The sequence below is a fragment of the Suricata suricatta genome, chromosome 17 (genome assembly GCF_006229205.1).
Source record: "Suricata suricatta isolate VVHF042 chromosome 17, meerkat_22Aug2017_6uvM2_HiC, whole genome shotgun sequence".
Lineage (NCBI taxonomy): Eukaryota > Metazoa > Chordata > Mammalia > Carnivora > Herpestidae > Suricata > Suricata suricatta.
In genome coordinates this window covers 2,208,950-2,223,080 of record NC_043716.1, presented here as the reverse complement: position 1 = coordinate 2,223,080, position 14,131 = coordinate 2,208,950, and the positions used below count along the sequence as shown (strand labels likewise).

General features: G+C 52.0%; 1 protein-coding gene across 1 annotated transcript; it reads left to right on the top strand.

The window, feature by feature from the left end:
* Positions 1-67: 67 nt before the first annotated feature.
* On the top strand, positions 68-12,499 carry TP53 (tumor protein p53). The gene is made up of 11 exons (XM_029927154.1): positions 68-215; positions 8,377-8,478; positions 8,625-8,646; positions 8,741-8,995; positions 9,439-9,625; positions 9,714-9,826; positions 9,994-10,103; positions 10,362-10,498; positions 10,586-10,659; positions 10,920-11,026; positions 11,577-12,499. Exons 2-11 carry the CDS (start codon positions 8,405-8,407, stop codon positions 11,656-11,658), a joined length of 1,161 nt encoding a protein of 386 aa, XP_029783014.1. The 5' UTR covers positions 68-215; positions 8,377-8,404; the 3' UTR covers positions 11,659-12,499.
* Positions 12,500-14,131: the final 1,632 nt, after the last annotated feature.

Below are 14,131 nucleotides of genomic sequence, written 5' to 3'. Positions count from 1 at the left end.
TGGCGACTGTCCAGCTTTGTGCCAGGAGCCTCGCGGGGGTTGCTGGGATTGGGATTTTCCCCTCCCATGTGCTCTGTCTGGCGCTAAAAGTTTTGAGCTTCTGAAAAGTCAGAGCCACCATTCTAGGCGCAGGTAGCTGCTGGGCTCCGGGGTCCCCTGGCGTCCAGCCTCGGAGCGTGCTTCCCAGGACGGTGACACGCTCCCCTGAAGTTCGGGTAAGCTCCTGACTGAGCCAGATGAGTCCTCTCTGAGTCACCGGCTCTCGGCTCCGTCTTTTCAGCTTGGGAGAATTGTGGGGTTTGGGGATGGGGCATTGGGACTTGGCGATTTGGGGGAATGGACACTTGGCTGGCGGCACCGACATAGGAATGCAATGTTGGGAGGCCTCGGTGTAGATGATAAAGATGTTAGGACCAGCCGAACTCCGAGCGGAACAGGAGAGTGGGACGTTCAGCCGGCCTAAGGGGTTCTTCCCCCACCGCACCCCCATCCCAGGGCTGGGTGTGGGGAACCCTGAAATAGGATGCACAAAGCATCAGGATTTGAGAGTTTGGGATCTAGGAATTTGGGAGACTCAGGATCCAAGATTTTAGAATCCACATCATCCTGGTGGAACCTTGGGCTCCATTCCGAAATGATTATTCGGGGGGTGATCCGGGAAGCCCGAGCTGCTCAGGTCCCATAACTTCCGGACCTTTGTCCTTCCTGGAGTGGTCTTTCCAACCGGTGTCCGGCTCCGCTAGATGGAGCAAATCCAATTAGACTGTCAGTCGTGGAAGTGGGAAGTGCTCAACGAGAGATTTGCCCGCGAAGCCCGGGAGGACCGTCCAGGTCTGAGAGGCCCGGGAGCCCTTATTGTTTGGCTCTACATTTACATTTTGCCACTTGCAGGAGCGCTTCCGGTATCTTTTTCCGGAGCAGCTCACTGTGCACCCCACGAGAGGGAAGTAGAGAGAAAATGTCATTCAGACTGGCTCCACCAACTTGCGGAGGGAGGCTGCTAGCCCCCTCCCCTACTGTTTTGGGTTTTTTTTCCCCCCTTCCCGAAGTACTTAGCTGCCGCTTTGGGGAAGGACGGGGTATTTGTTTTGATGCAAACCTCAGTCCCTCCCCCTCTTTGGTGTGCTCCACCCCGTCGCCTGTCTTCTGGACGGAGGCTACCATTGCGTGCGAAGGGGGTTTTCAAAAGCGTGCCTAGGGCAAGCCCTGGGTATTTTCGACAAGGGGTGCGTTTGAGAATTAAATGATGAAAACGCGCGACGATGCGCCGTCCGTCTTTGGCGGAGACACGGTTTCTCCGGCATCCGGCTCGAGCTCAGCCATTCCGATTTCGGACGCAGAGCGTACGTCTTGGGGGCGGAAGGGGCGGGCCTGGAGGGGGCGGGGTCGGCCGAGCCTAGCGGACGGAGGGCCTGCCTCCCGCTTGTCAGTCACTGGGGACGCGGGGTGGCCCCCCTCTGCTCGCAGTCCGCGCACCTGCTGCGGACACTGCGCGCGGTGTTTGCGTGCTGCTTGTTCCGAAATTGAGGTAGCTTTTACTCCTACTGCAATTAGACGAGTCGCGGCAACTAACCGCCGCGTAAAGCCCGTCAAAATAACCCGTTTTCATCGCCCCCGAGAAGGTGGACGTGCCTCTCTTCTTTAGTCAATCTCTGACCCTCATCTTGGGGTTCTGTCACCAGTTTTTGCCCGTTGGAGAACGTCCTGTACATGGAATGACACAGTTTGCGCTCCTTTGTGTGGGCTTCTTGCCTGCAGCGTTAAGGCCTGTGACATTCATCCGTGTTCCTACGTGTATCAGCCTTTTATCAGTGCTTTGATGCTTTGTATCTAGCCTACTGCATTGGATGAATAAACAATGGATTGTTTAGCCATTCTCCTTATGACGACCATTTGAGGTGTTTCCCGTTTGGGGTTATTTTGAATAAAGCTGCTTTGAATATTCTTGTACAATATTGTTTTTTCCTGGCTGACTACCTAGGAGCGGAATTGCTCGGTAAGAGACCAGATCTAAACTTGCAAATTCCAATATATAGTTCACAGTGGTTGTACCGCTTTGCCTTCCCGCCAGCAAGATCTGTCCTCCCCACATGTGTGTGGTTTGTCAGTCTATTGTGTACATCATCGTGTTAATTTGTGGTTCTCTTCACTGTGATCCATTTCCACCTGCTTGTTGGCCATTCCTATGTCATAACGGAGGTGACTCTTCAGATCTTTCTCCTATTTAAGTTGGTTTATGTGCTTTGGTTTATGTGCTTTTTTAAAATTGTGTTCAGTTGCAGACAGTTCTTCGAATATCCTGGATAGGACTCTTGTCAAGTGTTTTCTCCTGTGTTTGACCTGTAGCTTGCCTAATTGTTGAAGAGGAGCAGCAGAAAATTCATCTTTCATCTTTCAGATGTTTTTTTGTGACCCTTTAGAAAAATCTTTGCTGACCCTTAGGTCATGAGATACTCTAGGATATTTTCTTCTAGAACCTTTATGGTTCTATGAGTCCTTGTTAACTAACTAACTAATTTTAAAATAGTTTCTATCATGATGAGAGATAGGGTCAAGATTCTGTTTTATTTTTGGTGTTTCCTACATGGATATCCAGTTCTTCTAGCTCCTAACAGTCTTCCTTTCCCCAGTAAATTGCTTTTAATTGGAGTGTTTGGCCCATTTAAATGTAATGCAATTATTGCAAGATTTGGTTTTAAGTCTACCATCTCAGGCTATTTTCTATTCTGTCTCTACTTTGTTCTTCTCTAATATTTGAGGAAGAAACAGTACCAATCGTACACAAACTCTCTAAGAATAGAGAAGAGGTAACATTTCCAAACTAATTTTATGATAATCCTCAGAATCCTGATACGAAAACCACATAGGGACATTGCAAGAAAAGAACATTTAGACCAATGTTCCCGCTAACACATATATATGTAAAGATGTGACCAAGTTTAGCACATCAAATCTGCTAATATATAAAAATGATAAATACATCCTGACCAAAAGGAACTGGTCTCTTTTTTTTTTTTTTAATGTTTTCTTTATTTTTGATACAGAGAGAGACAGAGCATGAGAGGGGGAGGGTCAGAGAAGGAGACATAGAAACCAGAAGCAGGCTCCAGGCTCTGAGCTAGCTGTCAGCACAGAACCCGACATGGGGCTTGAACCCACGAACGTGAGATCTGACCTGAGCCAAAGTCGGAGGCTTAACCGACTGAGCCACCCAGGCGCCCCGGAACGGATCTCTTGACTGCAATGATAATTAACATGCAAAAAACCAATCGGTGTAATTTGCCACATAAACAGATTGAAGGATAAAAATCCTATGATGATTTCAACAGATGCATGAAAAAGAGTTACATTATGCAATACCTATTCGTGATTTAAAAAGAAGAGAAAAGCCAACCTCCCAGCAAACCAGAATGAGGAAAACTTCCTTGGTCTATTAAAGGGCACCCCTGAGCAAATTACCATCAATACATAATAATGACAGAGCAGATGCTTGTCCTCTAAGATCAGGAGCTAGAAAAGGATTGGACTCTCACCCTTCACCATTATACTGAAGGTGTTAACCAGGCTAATAGAAAATCCATTGAAAAACTATCATGAAGGGCACCGACTGGGTGGCTCAGTCAGTGCAGCCCTTGATCTCGGGTTTGTAAGTTCAAGCCCCACATTGGATGTAGAGATTACTTAAACAATAAAATCTTTAAAAAAGAAAAACCGTGACTGATAAGTGATTATAGCATGGTCACAAGTTTCAAAGGTAATATGCATAAGTTATATTTTTATATAATAGCAACCACTGAATGTGAAGTTACAAAATGGATTGCAAAAACAATGCCACTTATAATAACATCCCAAAACATGACATCCTGGGGGTAAATTGAACAAACGATGGACAAGAGTTCTATACTGAAAACTATAAAATATTGCTGAGAGAATTTAAGAAAGATTTAAATAATGGGAGTACGATGTTCATGGATGAAACGCTCAGTAGTGTTGAGATGTCAGCACTCTCCAAAATGATTTAATTCAATCCCCTTCAAAACCCTAGCAGGTCCATTTGTAGAAACTGATAAGCTGATTCCAAAATGAAAGTGTAGAACAAAGTTGGAGTTCTTAAACTACCTGGCCTCAAGATTACTATAAAGCTACTGTCGGACCACAATCATGAACAGAACAGAGCCCAGGAAAAGACACATAAGTGTGCTCAAATGGTTCTCTACAAAGGCCCCCAAATGAATCCGTGGGGAAAGGAAAGTCTGAACAAATGGTGTTGTATAACTGTTAGAAGGAAACATGGCGAAGTATCTTAGGCTTGATCGGGCTAGGTTACAAGCTTGTATCAAAATATGTCCAATTTTGGTATCTACATGGTAAGATTGTGCATTTCAATTTATGTAGATTTTTACCTCAAAAGCATCTGTGGGCTTCTGGGGAGCACCTAGACATATGTGTGTTTGAAAATCAATTTATTTTTTTGAGACAGCACAAGCAGGGGAGGGGCAGAGAGGAAAGGACAGAGGGTCCGAGGCGGGTTCTGCAGAACTGTGAGATCCCATAAGCATATATATCCCCCTCTCTCTCTGAGACCATCACTATCCTATCAAAACTATCAGAGCTCACCAATAGGTCATTAGTAGTTAAACTTGGGGGACGTCAAAAGATGCACTTGGATTTTCAACAGCATAGGAGCGTGGCGCCCCTAACCCACACACTTTGTTCAAGGGTCAACTGTAGTCTTTGTATTTTTAATTTGCATAAACTACTTATATTTTACTGTTTGGCTCTCCTGCCCCCCCCCCCCGTACATTTTTTTTTTAATATTTCTTTGTTTTTGAGAGAGAGAGAGCGAGAGAGAGAGAGAGAGAGCGACACAGAATCCAAAGCAGGCTCCAGGCTCTATGTTGACAGCTCAGAGCCAGGCTTGAACTCACCAAGGCATGAGACTGTGACCTGAGCCGAAGAAGTCGGACGTTCAACTGACTGAACCTCCCAGGTTCATGTTTTCTGAGCTATATCTAGTTACACATATACAAATAAATTCATTTCCTTAAATTGCTGTCGTAAATTTCTCTTGTGAGGATACCGCTGTTTCATTTAGCTACTTCCTACTGATAGATAGTAATGTTTCTTACCGCCTGCCATCTGGGAACCACACTGACATGAATATTTTTGCACAAGCCTCCTGCTGCAAAAGTAGTAAGGTGTTCCATTTTACCAGACGCTGCCCTTATTACTTTCCAGAATCCTCTCCACCCCCCCACCTCCCCCTCCAATCAAATAGCTTTCAGCCAAAACAGGTTTGTTTGTTTGGTTTTTTTTTGACATCAGGATGAAGCTCTGGGTGGGGGGGAACATCATTATTTAGAGTTTGGTTGTGGCTGTGGACAGCCCAGGTTCAAATCCCCGGCCCTGAGCCTCGGTAAGTGACTTAATTGCTTTAACCTCGGATCCCCTCAGCTGATGATACCTACCTTACTGGCTTCTTGAGATGATTAAGGAGATAGGCCACCGAAAGCAGTGGGCCTCTGTGGGGATTGTAAACAGCACCCACTGTTAGGATGGGAGTGGGTGGGCCTGGCAGTGGAGTCCCCACTGAGTTTATGGCCTTCCCACCGGGGACATCTATGTGAGTCCTGCCTCCCAAGCCATTTAGAAAGTCTGGTTCACCTTCCGACCATTGAGTTTAATGGCCCTTGATGCTCTTTTTTTTTTTTTTAATTTTTTAAAATGTTACTTTATTTTTGAAAGGGAAAGAGAGAGGGAGACACAGAATCCGAGGCAGGCTCCAAGCTCCGAGCTGTCAGCACAAAGCCCAACACGGGGCTCAAACTCACGGACCCTGAGATCATGACCTGAGCCGAAGTTGGACGCTCAATGATGGAGCCTCCCAGGCACCCCTTGATGATCTTATCTGTGGGAATTACCTGCTCTGAAAGGATTTCCTACTGATGGTGTCTTTTTGAGAAACATTGAGAATTTAGTTGCTGCCCAGGACCAAGAGAGGGAGACTGCTGTGTCTGTGGGGCTGTCTCCCTCGCAGTGGGATCGAGTCTTGGACTCAACCATTCCTGGACAACTCATTGTGGCACATTTATCAAACCGCTCCCCGAGGGAGGTGAACTAGCATTAATTGGGACAATCCTACCAAAGCCCCACCCATTCCTAATTACGGAGTTCTCCCTTTAAAATAATATAGAATGAATAAAAGGGAATAATCCTACAAACAAACACGTTGGTTGAGCTCTCTTCTCAGCCCCTTCGACCGTAATAAGTAAGGTGCAAGTTTAGAGCAAAAGGCACTAAGGCTCAGAGAGGTTAATTAACCTGCCCAAATTCTGCAAAGATTAGGCGGTGAGCCGGGGATGCAGGCCAGCCCGACCGCCTCCAGAGCCCATGCTCTGTCTGCTGCAGCTGCTCGCGTTTCCTGGCCGTGGGTACTTGTTCCTACACACGCAAAAACAAGCAAAACTCGGTGCTTGTATGTGAGGAAGCCAAAAGGCTGGCCTGTTAAGATAGGCAAAGTCACCTGGCAAGTGTAACTAACAATACAATATCAAACCGACGGTTTCTGACTTCTGACCCCCTCTCCGTTCTCTTGAGCTACCTTCCATAAAGTCTCAAAGTTCTTCAGATCATTGATGGGGGGTGGAGGAGGTCCTGGTCCTTCCCCACAAAGCAAATGTTTGGGATCACTCCCCTTGGCTCCCTCTCTTGCCTTCTTCCATGCACAGGCATAGTCCACACCCTGTCAGCTGTCGCCGCTGTGATGAGTAGCCCTTTGCCAACCTCTTAATTGAAGGACTTTTGTCAGCCAAAATCTGCACCTTCAGCCTTAACTGATTGCAAAGGAGGGCTCTGCAGAGTCGTCTGTGACGGAGCAAGCCTCTTACTCCTGGATGTCTGAATAGTCATTTAAGAAAAAAATTTTTTAAGTTTATTAGGGTTTTTTTTTTTTAATTTTTTTTTTTTTTGAGAGACAGAGACAGTGTGAGCAGGGGAGGATCAGAGAGAGAGGGAGACACAGAATCTGAAGCAGATTCCAGGCGCCAGGCTGTTAGCAGTCAGCACAGAGCCCAACGCGGGGCTTGAACCCACGAACGGTGTTATCATGACCTGAGCCGAAGCCGGACACTTAACCCACTGAGCCACCCAGGCGCCCCTAGTTTATTAGTTTTTGAGAGAGAGGGAGACACAGAATCTGAAGCTGGCTCCAGGCTCCGAGCTGTTAGCACAAAGCCTGATGCAGGGCTTGAACTCACGAACCATGAGATCATGGCCTTGAGCCGAAGTTGGACACTCAACCAACTGAGCCACGCAGGCGCCCCAGAACGGTCATTTTCAATTAAAAAAAAAAAAAAAGCTCATCCATTCGCCTGTGTGTCTGGCGTGCCCTTCACTTCACCTCTCTCTGGGACTCACCTGTCAGGTGACCGAGGCAAATGAGATAACTCACAGGACAGGATTTCGCAAACCGAACACACAAGAAAAGCACGCCCTGGACCCCATGCCCGTGGAGGTGAAGGTCAAGGTCAAGGGAGATTATAATGGCGAAAGCTGCTTGGGGCGAGGGTGGGCGGTGATGGGTTTGTCCGGGCCCTAGGAGACACACACACACAAAGAGGGCAATGAACCTGGACCCAAGGGCGCAGCAGGTGTGTTTTCTCACAAAGCTGATAACAAAGGTGGTGTTGGGGAAGATGTCACAGATGGTGGCAGTGCCTTGGCCAGGACAGGGACCACCCCTCTGAACTGCAAGTACTGTTGAGCAAAGCTGATTTCGTGCCTGCCCTGAGGAAGTTCCTATCCCCCCAGAGGCAACAGCCGAAATGAATAAGAAAAGGTGCCTGATAGTTGCTGGAATGAAAATCAGAAAACAGAGTGTAGCCTGAGGTCTTCGCTGTGGGTAAACATCCCTGAGAGGCAGTTAGGAAGCTTTGAGTTGGGGGCGCCTGGGTGGCTCAGTCCTCCAGTGTCCTACCTCTAGTCAGGTCATGATCTCACAGTTTTCGGCTCATGAGTTCGAGACCCTCGTCGAGTTCTGTGCTCACAGCTCAGAGCCTGACGCCTCCTTCAGATTCTGTCTCTCTCTCTCTCTGCCCCTCCCTTGCTTGTTCTCTGTCCGTCCCTCCTTCAAAAATAAATAAACACTTAAAAAAAAGGGGGGGGGCTTTCTGACAGTCACTTCATCCTTCTTACCAGGAAAGAGGGCAGAAGTAGGGCGCCCTTTCAGGAAGGCTTGTGGGTTCAGTGGTGGGGAGGTTGGGATTCCATCTCTGATGACCTTTGCATCTAGAGGATGTGTGTGATGGGCTGGCAAAGGGTCGGGGGACCCCGGGGTTGGGGGTGTCTCACACCGGGCCCTCGCTCTTCCCTCCACAGCGGCCACGCTGCCCTGCCGGGAGCCAGGATGCAGGAGCCGCCGCTGGAACTCAATATCGAGCCCCCTCTAAGCCAGGAGACATTTTCAGAATTGTGGAACCTGTAAGTGGGGGGCGGGGCAGGCTCCCTGCCAGCCTCCAGGGACCCCCCCTTCCCCGGTCATACCCCCCATCCCATTCCTAACCCCCTGGTAGAGCCTGTAGAAAACAAAACCGAGCACTGACTGATATTCTGCTCTTGTCCTCCAGACTTCCGGAAAACAACGTTCTGGTAAGGACTGGAGGTGGGGAGGTGGGGGGCTCGGGGTGCTATGGGAACAGGGGCTGGAGACCTGGCCCTCCAACTCCTCCTTTCCCACCTGCAGTCCGCCGAGCTGTCCTCGGGGGTGAATGAGCTGCCACTCTCAGAAGATGTCACGCACTGGCTGGACGAAGCTCCGGATGATGCTTCTAGAATGTCTGCGGCTCCGGCGCCAGCAGCCCCTGCCGCAACCACCCCTGCGCCAGCCATCTCATGGCCCCTGTCATCCTTCGTCCCTTCCCAGAAGACCTACCCGGGCGCCTATGGTTTTCATTTAGGGTTTCTGCAGTCCGGGACAGCCAAGTCTGTTACTTGCACGGTCAGTGGCCCTACGGGGCTGGTTTCCATGGGGAGGTTCCGTGCCTGCGCATCGCCCGCCCCCCTGGCTTTCTCTGTTCAGAACTTTGGGATTCCTCCTCACTTCAGTCTTCCTACATTTCACCTATTCCGTTTACTCTGCGACCTTTGGCCTTGCCTCTTTCCCAAAGTTGACTTTTCCCCTTTGACCTTGGGCTCTTGTTGTTGTCTGTCCTGTTCTAGTTGGCATCTCTCAGGGGCCCATGGAACTTCTCTTCTTTTTTTCTTCACTCATGCATTTCTTGGCTTTTGCAAGGAAGCTTCTGGGATGCAGAGCCCACCCCCGCCACCAGGAGCCCCTTTCCCACATAGCACTTGGCTTCTGTGCATTTAAACAGTGTCTGTCCATTTGCACCCACGGGCACTCGACCCCTGACCTATCTGTCCCGTCTCCTTCCCTTTCAGTACTCCCCTTGCCTCAACAAGCTGTTTTGCCAGCTGGCGAAGACCTGCCCCGTGCAGCTGTGGGTCAGCTCCCCACCCCCACCGGGAACCTGTGTTCGTGCCATGGCCATTTATAAAAAGTCAGAGTTCATGACCGAGGTCGTGAGGCGCTGCCCCCACCACGAGCGCTGCCCTGACAGTAGCGATGGTGAGCCGCCATCGGGGGTGGGGGGGGAGCTACAGACAGGGCAGGGCTGGTGCCTGCACGCCCCCCACTCCTCCCTGACCGCCCTCAGGTCTGGCGCCGCCCCAGCATCTCATCCGAGTGGAAGGAAACTTGCACGCCAAGTACTTGGATGACAGAAACACTTTCCGACATAGCGTGGTGGTGCCCTACGAGCCGCCTGAGGTCTGCTTTGCCATCTGGGGTCTGGGGGGCAGGGGTTTGTCAAGGGCCATCCAGGTGGGAGATGCCGGGAGGGCTTTCTCCTTATTCAGCCTCCCCGCAGCCCGTGTGGTGTGCAGAGCCCGCAGGCTTATCCCCGCAGCCTCACCCGGCCCTCCCTTGTCTCCCAGGTCGGCTCTGACTGCACCACCATCCACTACAACTTCATGTGTAACAGCTCCTGCATGGGGGGCATGAACCGGCGGCCCATCATCACCATCATCACCCTGGAAGACTCCAAGTAGGGACCAGCACGCCACCTGCCCCAGGCCACTTTCTCCCATGCTGCCGCCCATCCCTCCCACTCATTCCCTCCCTCGCGTGTGGAATGCCCTCCGCTGTCCTCCACCAAGTTTTCTTTTCTCGCTTTGGGACCTTCTCTTAGCTGTGGCTTCTCAGTACTCCTGAGGCTTAGGCTCCACACGGGATGAGGGAGGTTGGGGTCCGGGAGAGCCCACCTTCCTCACTGTCTCCTGCCTCTGTCTTCTCACCTGGGTAGTGGGAAGCTGCTGGGACGGAGCAGCTTCGAGGTACGAGTTTGTGCCTGTCCTGGGAGAGACCGTCGCACCGAGGAGGAAAATTTCCGCAAGAAGGGGGAGCCTTGCCCTGAGCCGCCCCCCGGGAGCACTAAGCGAGGTAAGCGGGCAGGACAGGAGGAGGCATAGGGGGTGTGGTGTGGCCCAAAATTTATTGTTCTCTCACCTTTCCTCACCTCTTCCCCAGCGCTGCCCCCCAGCACCAGCACTGCTCCCCCACAGAAGAAGAAGCCACTGGATGGAGAGTATTTCACCCTTCAGGTAATCAAGAGCCAGACGCTTAACCGACTGAGCCACCCAGGTGCCCTGATTCCTTTGACACCAATGTTACTGGGTTGAAGGATGCCATCTTCTCCTTGACTGCTTTGCCTACAATTAGGGCATTTGCCAGCAGGGGGCAGTGGTGCCTCGAGATAATGGCTCGTAGTTGTGCATCGCTTCAGATCGCCACTTATTACGCACAATAAATGGTAGCGTGGCTGGCGCCGTAATACTTCTCTACCCCTCCTCCCCTGCTGCAGATCCGTGGGCGTGACCGCTTCGAGATGTTCCGAGAGATGAATGAGGCCTTGGAGCTGAAGGATGCCCTGAGTGGAAGGGAGCCAGGCGGAAGCAGGGCTCACTCCAGGTGAGCGACCTGGGCCTTCTCCCAACCCTGCTCACCTACCTTCCTGCGGGGAAAGGGCCACAGGACTCCATTCTAATCCCACATTCAAGGCAAAGGGGAACTGGCGCCCTCAGTGGGACCTGCCCTGTTCAGTCGGGCTTTGGCCTCCCCCAGTTGTGTCTCACACCCCGTTTCGTGCCTCTTGGTCATTTCCAGCAACCCTCTAGCTCAGAGATGGAGTCCCAAATAGAGGCCTGATAACCACACGGGAGCATTAGACATGCGCGGGGTTGAGACAGACCCGCAGCCCGCCAACCCCCCGTGGGTCCGTGTGGCTTTGCGACTCCCTTTACCGGACTCAGTTGCCTTGTTTGTCAGACAGGGTAGGCGATGATGAACACACGACACACAGGTACCCCGGCTGCTCAGTAAACACATCTGCAGTTGGCGGTGGCCCATTTTAGCTTGAATTCCCCTGCTCCAGCCCGGGGCCCTTCAGAACCGGGGTCTGAGACCCTCAGATCCCACTCGCTGATGTCATCTCCTCCCCTCCCCCTTGTCTCACCAACAGCCACCTGAAAGCTAAGAAGGGGCAGTCTACCTCCCGCCATAAAAAGCCAATGCTCAAGAGAGAGGGGCTGGACTCAGACTGACGTCCTCCCCTTCCTGCCCGCCCCCACATCCCCCCCAACACCCTCACCCATGTTCTCCTTCCCTGACATTTTTGGGGCTTGGGAGCTTGAATGCAATGGCTTGATGCATCCCCTTGCTTGGTACAGGTGTGCCTCTGAAACCCTGAATTTTTCCACGTTTCTTAGCCGAAGGCTCTGCTAACAAAGTTGACCTCTGTGGTTGGTTGGTAGGAGGAGGTAGGACCTACCAGCCTAGTTTTTAAAGATTTTTTACTACGAGGAACCATGGGGGAAGTAGGAAAATGTTCCTCCCCATAAAGAGTTAGAACCACACACTGGGTCACAAGCCCAGGTTTTTTTTGCCATTTTAACCTGCTGTTGAATTTGTCCTAATTTTTTGACCGTTTTTATGAAATGCTGACAAACATACCTACCTCGCAGGGTCTGTTGTGAGGATTAATGAAATGATCTATGTCTGGCCCCCAAATAGTTTTTTTATCAATGATGTCTGAGACTTGGTGCCTTCATGGGTGCTGACTCCCTTAAGTCCCTGTCGGTGGATGCGATCTTCAGGTCTCTGTGGCCGGGGCGGCTGGGGTGGGGTCCCATCCTTGCCGGCCGGCCAGATCCTGTCTTCCCTCCCGCTGAAACTCAGTTCCTAAAAGGAAACCTCCCTCCATCCTACACCCTGGAGGGATTCGATCCCTGGTCTAGGGTCTCTGTCTACTCCCCGCAGCCACATAGGATGAAATTTTGCACTCTGCAAGGCACATCTGTGTTCTTCACCCACCCCCTCCTCCTCCTCCCGTTTTATATCCCCTTTTATATCGATTTCATATTTTACAATAAAACTTTGCTACCACCTGTGTGTCTGGGGGGCGGGGCCTGCCGTGCCACAGGGGTGAGTGAGGAGGTGACACTGGGAGGCAGCCACCTGAGTGTCCAGGGAGCGTGGGGCGGGGGTTGCCAAGCCGGGGTTCCGGGCGGAGAACAAAAGCCGGAGACTGGGTCAGTCTGCGGGCTGCATGACAAGAAGGGAGGGGGGGGACTCCATTCATAACTCGGGAACCAACTGTCCCTCCTCCTCCCCCCCACCTTGCCCTGCCAGGGTTGGCACGAAGTTCTCTCCTGCCCCTGCTTCTAGGATTGGGCCGCTGCCCCCTCTGTCAGCCTCTCACCAAGGATTATGGGATTTAAATGTCTGATTTAGCAAGCCTGAGCCTCCGGAGTGGCCATCTGCTCCACAAGCAAGGGGCAGGAGACCTGGGTCCCCAAGGAGAAAGGCGGTGGGCGCCGTCCGCTGAAGAGAGGGAGCCGGGGGAGGCCTGCCGGCCGGGGTCCCAGGAAAGTGGGGGCAGCTAAGGTGAGGGCCAGGGTGCGGGGCTGGGGCCTTCCCGGCATCCCCTCATCCTGGGCCTCAGGCCAGGCAATTCAATGAATTGAAGCTTTAAACTCTGCCAGGAAAACCTCAAAGGGCTTCTTGGGGTGGGAAGGAGAGCTGAGGTTGGGGAGCCCGGCTCCCCCTGCCTGTCCCGATCCTTGGTGCTGCGGGCTCCCAGGGAGGGGGGCGAGGGGCGAGCTCTCCCCATCACCCACTGCCACCGGAGCCAGCACTTGGAGGAGCGGCCAGACACCAGGGACATGGCTTGGCCCACCTCCCTGGAGGCAGAGGGAGGGGCGCTAAGGTCCAGAGAGCCTTCTGGGGCCAAGCGTCCTCAGCTTCCACATCAGAGCCAAAAATGCCTGTGGGGAGTAGCACAGCCTGCCCCGAGGGTCCCAGACGCCTGAGCACCCACCAGCCTCCCTGGCCTCAACGCCACCTTCTTTCTCTGCTGGGGAATGCTAATTGCTCCCCAGGAGATCTAGAACCTTCTCCTGAGACCTTAAGCTTCACCACCCCTCCCCGGCCTCCGGGGCCTTGGCAAACCAGCGCCCTCGAAACTCCTTCCCTCTCCACACCCCTTGAGACGGGTCACCTTGAAGCTCCCTGCTGACCAGCACCTGGCATCCCTGACTCCCCATTTCCCTCGACTGTGTCCCTAGCCATGGGACTGCGTCCGTTTCTGCTCTGCTCCTTCAGAAAGCAGGTCCGATCGGCTCTGCCCAAGCCTCTGTGAGCCGGTAGCTCACGGGCTGGTAACAAGGCTGGGTTCGCAGGCCAACTCCGCGATGAGCTGTGTGACCTGCACGGAGTCCCTGACTCTCTGGTCCCAACTGCCTGCCTTCCCTACTGTTCAGTCACCTGTCTTGTCTGCAGGCATTCACGGTGCTGTCCTCTGCCAGGTTCTATTCTAGGACATGGGGCCCATGGCAGACGTGGCCCCTGCTCTCAAGTTCAAAGCCCAAGCCCTGTACCACTGAGATTTGAGATATTTCTTGGGAAGCCTGGGGGACTGTCAGTTAAGCATCCGACCTCGGCTCAGGTCATGATCTCACAGTTTGTTAGTTCAAGCCCCACATGGGCTCTGTGCTAACAACTCAGAGCCTGGAGCTA

Bases quoted from the DNA above. Each gene is read 5' to 3' on its own strand.
- TP53 (XM_029927154.1), top strand. From the start codon at position 8,405: ATGCAGGAGCCGCCGCTGGAACTCAATATCGAGCCCCCTCTAAGCCAG. The intron at 10,499-10,585 runs GTAAGCGGGCAG...CCTCTTCCCCAG, and splicing joins CCCCGGGAGCACTAAGCGAG to CGCTGCCCCCCAGCACCAGC. The intron at 11,027-11,576 runs GTGAGCGACCTG...TCTCACCAACAG, and splicing joins GGAAGCAGGGCTCACTCCAG to CCACCTGAAAGCTAAGAAGG.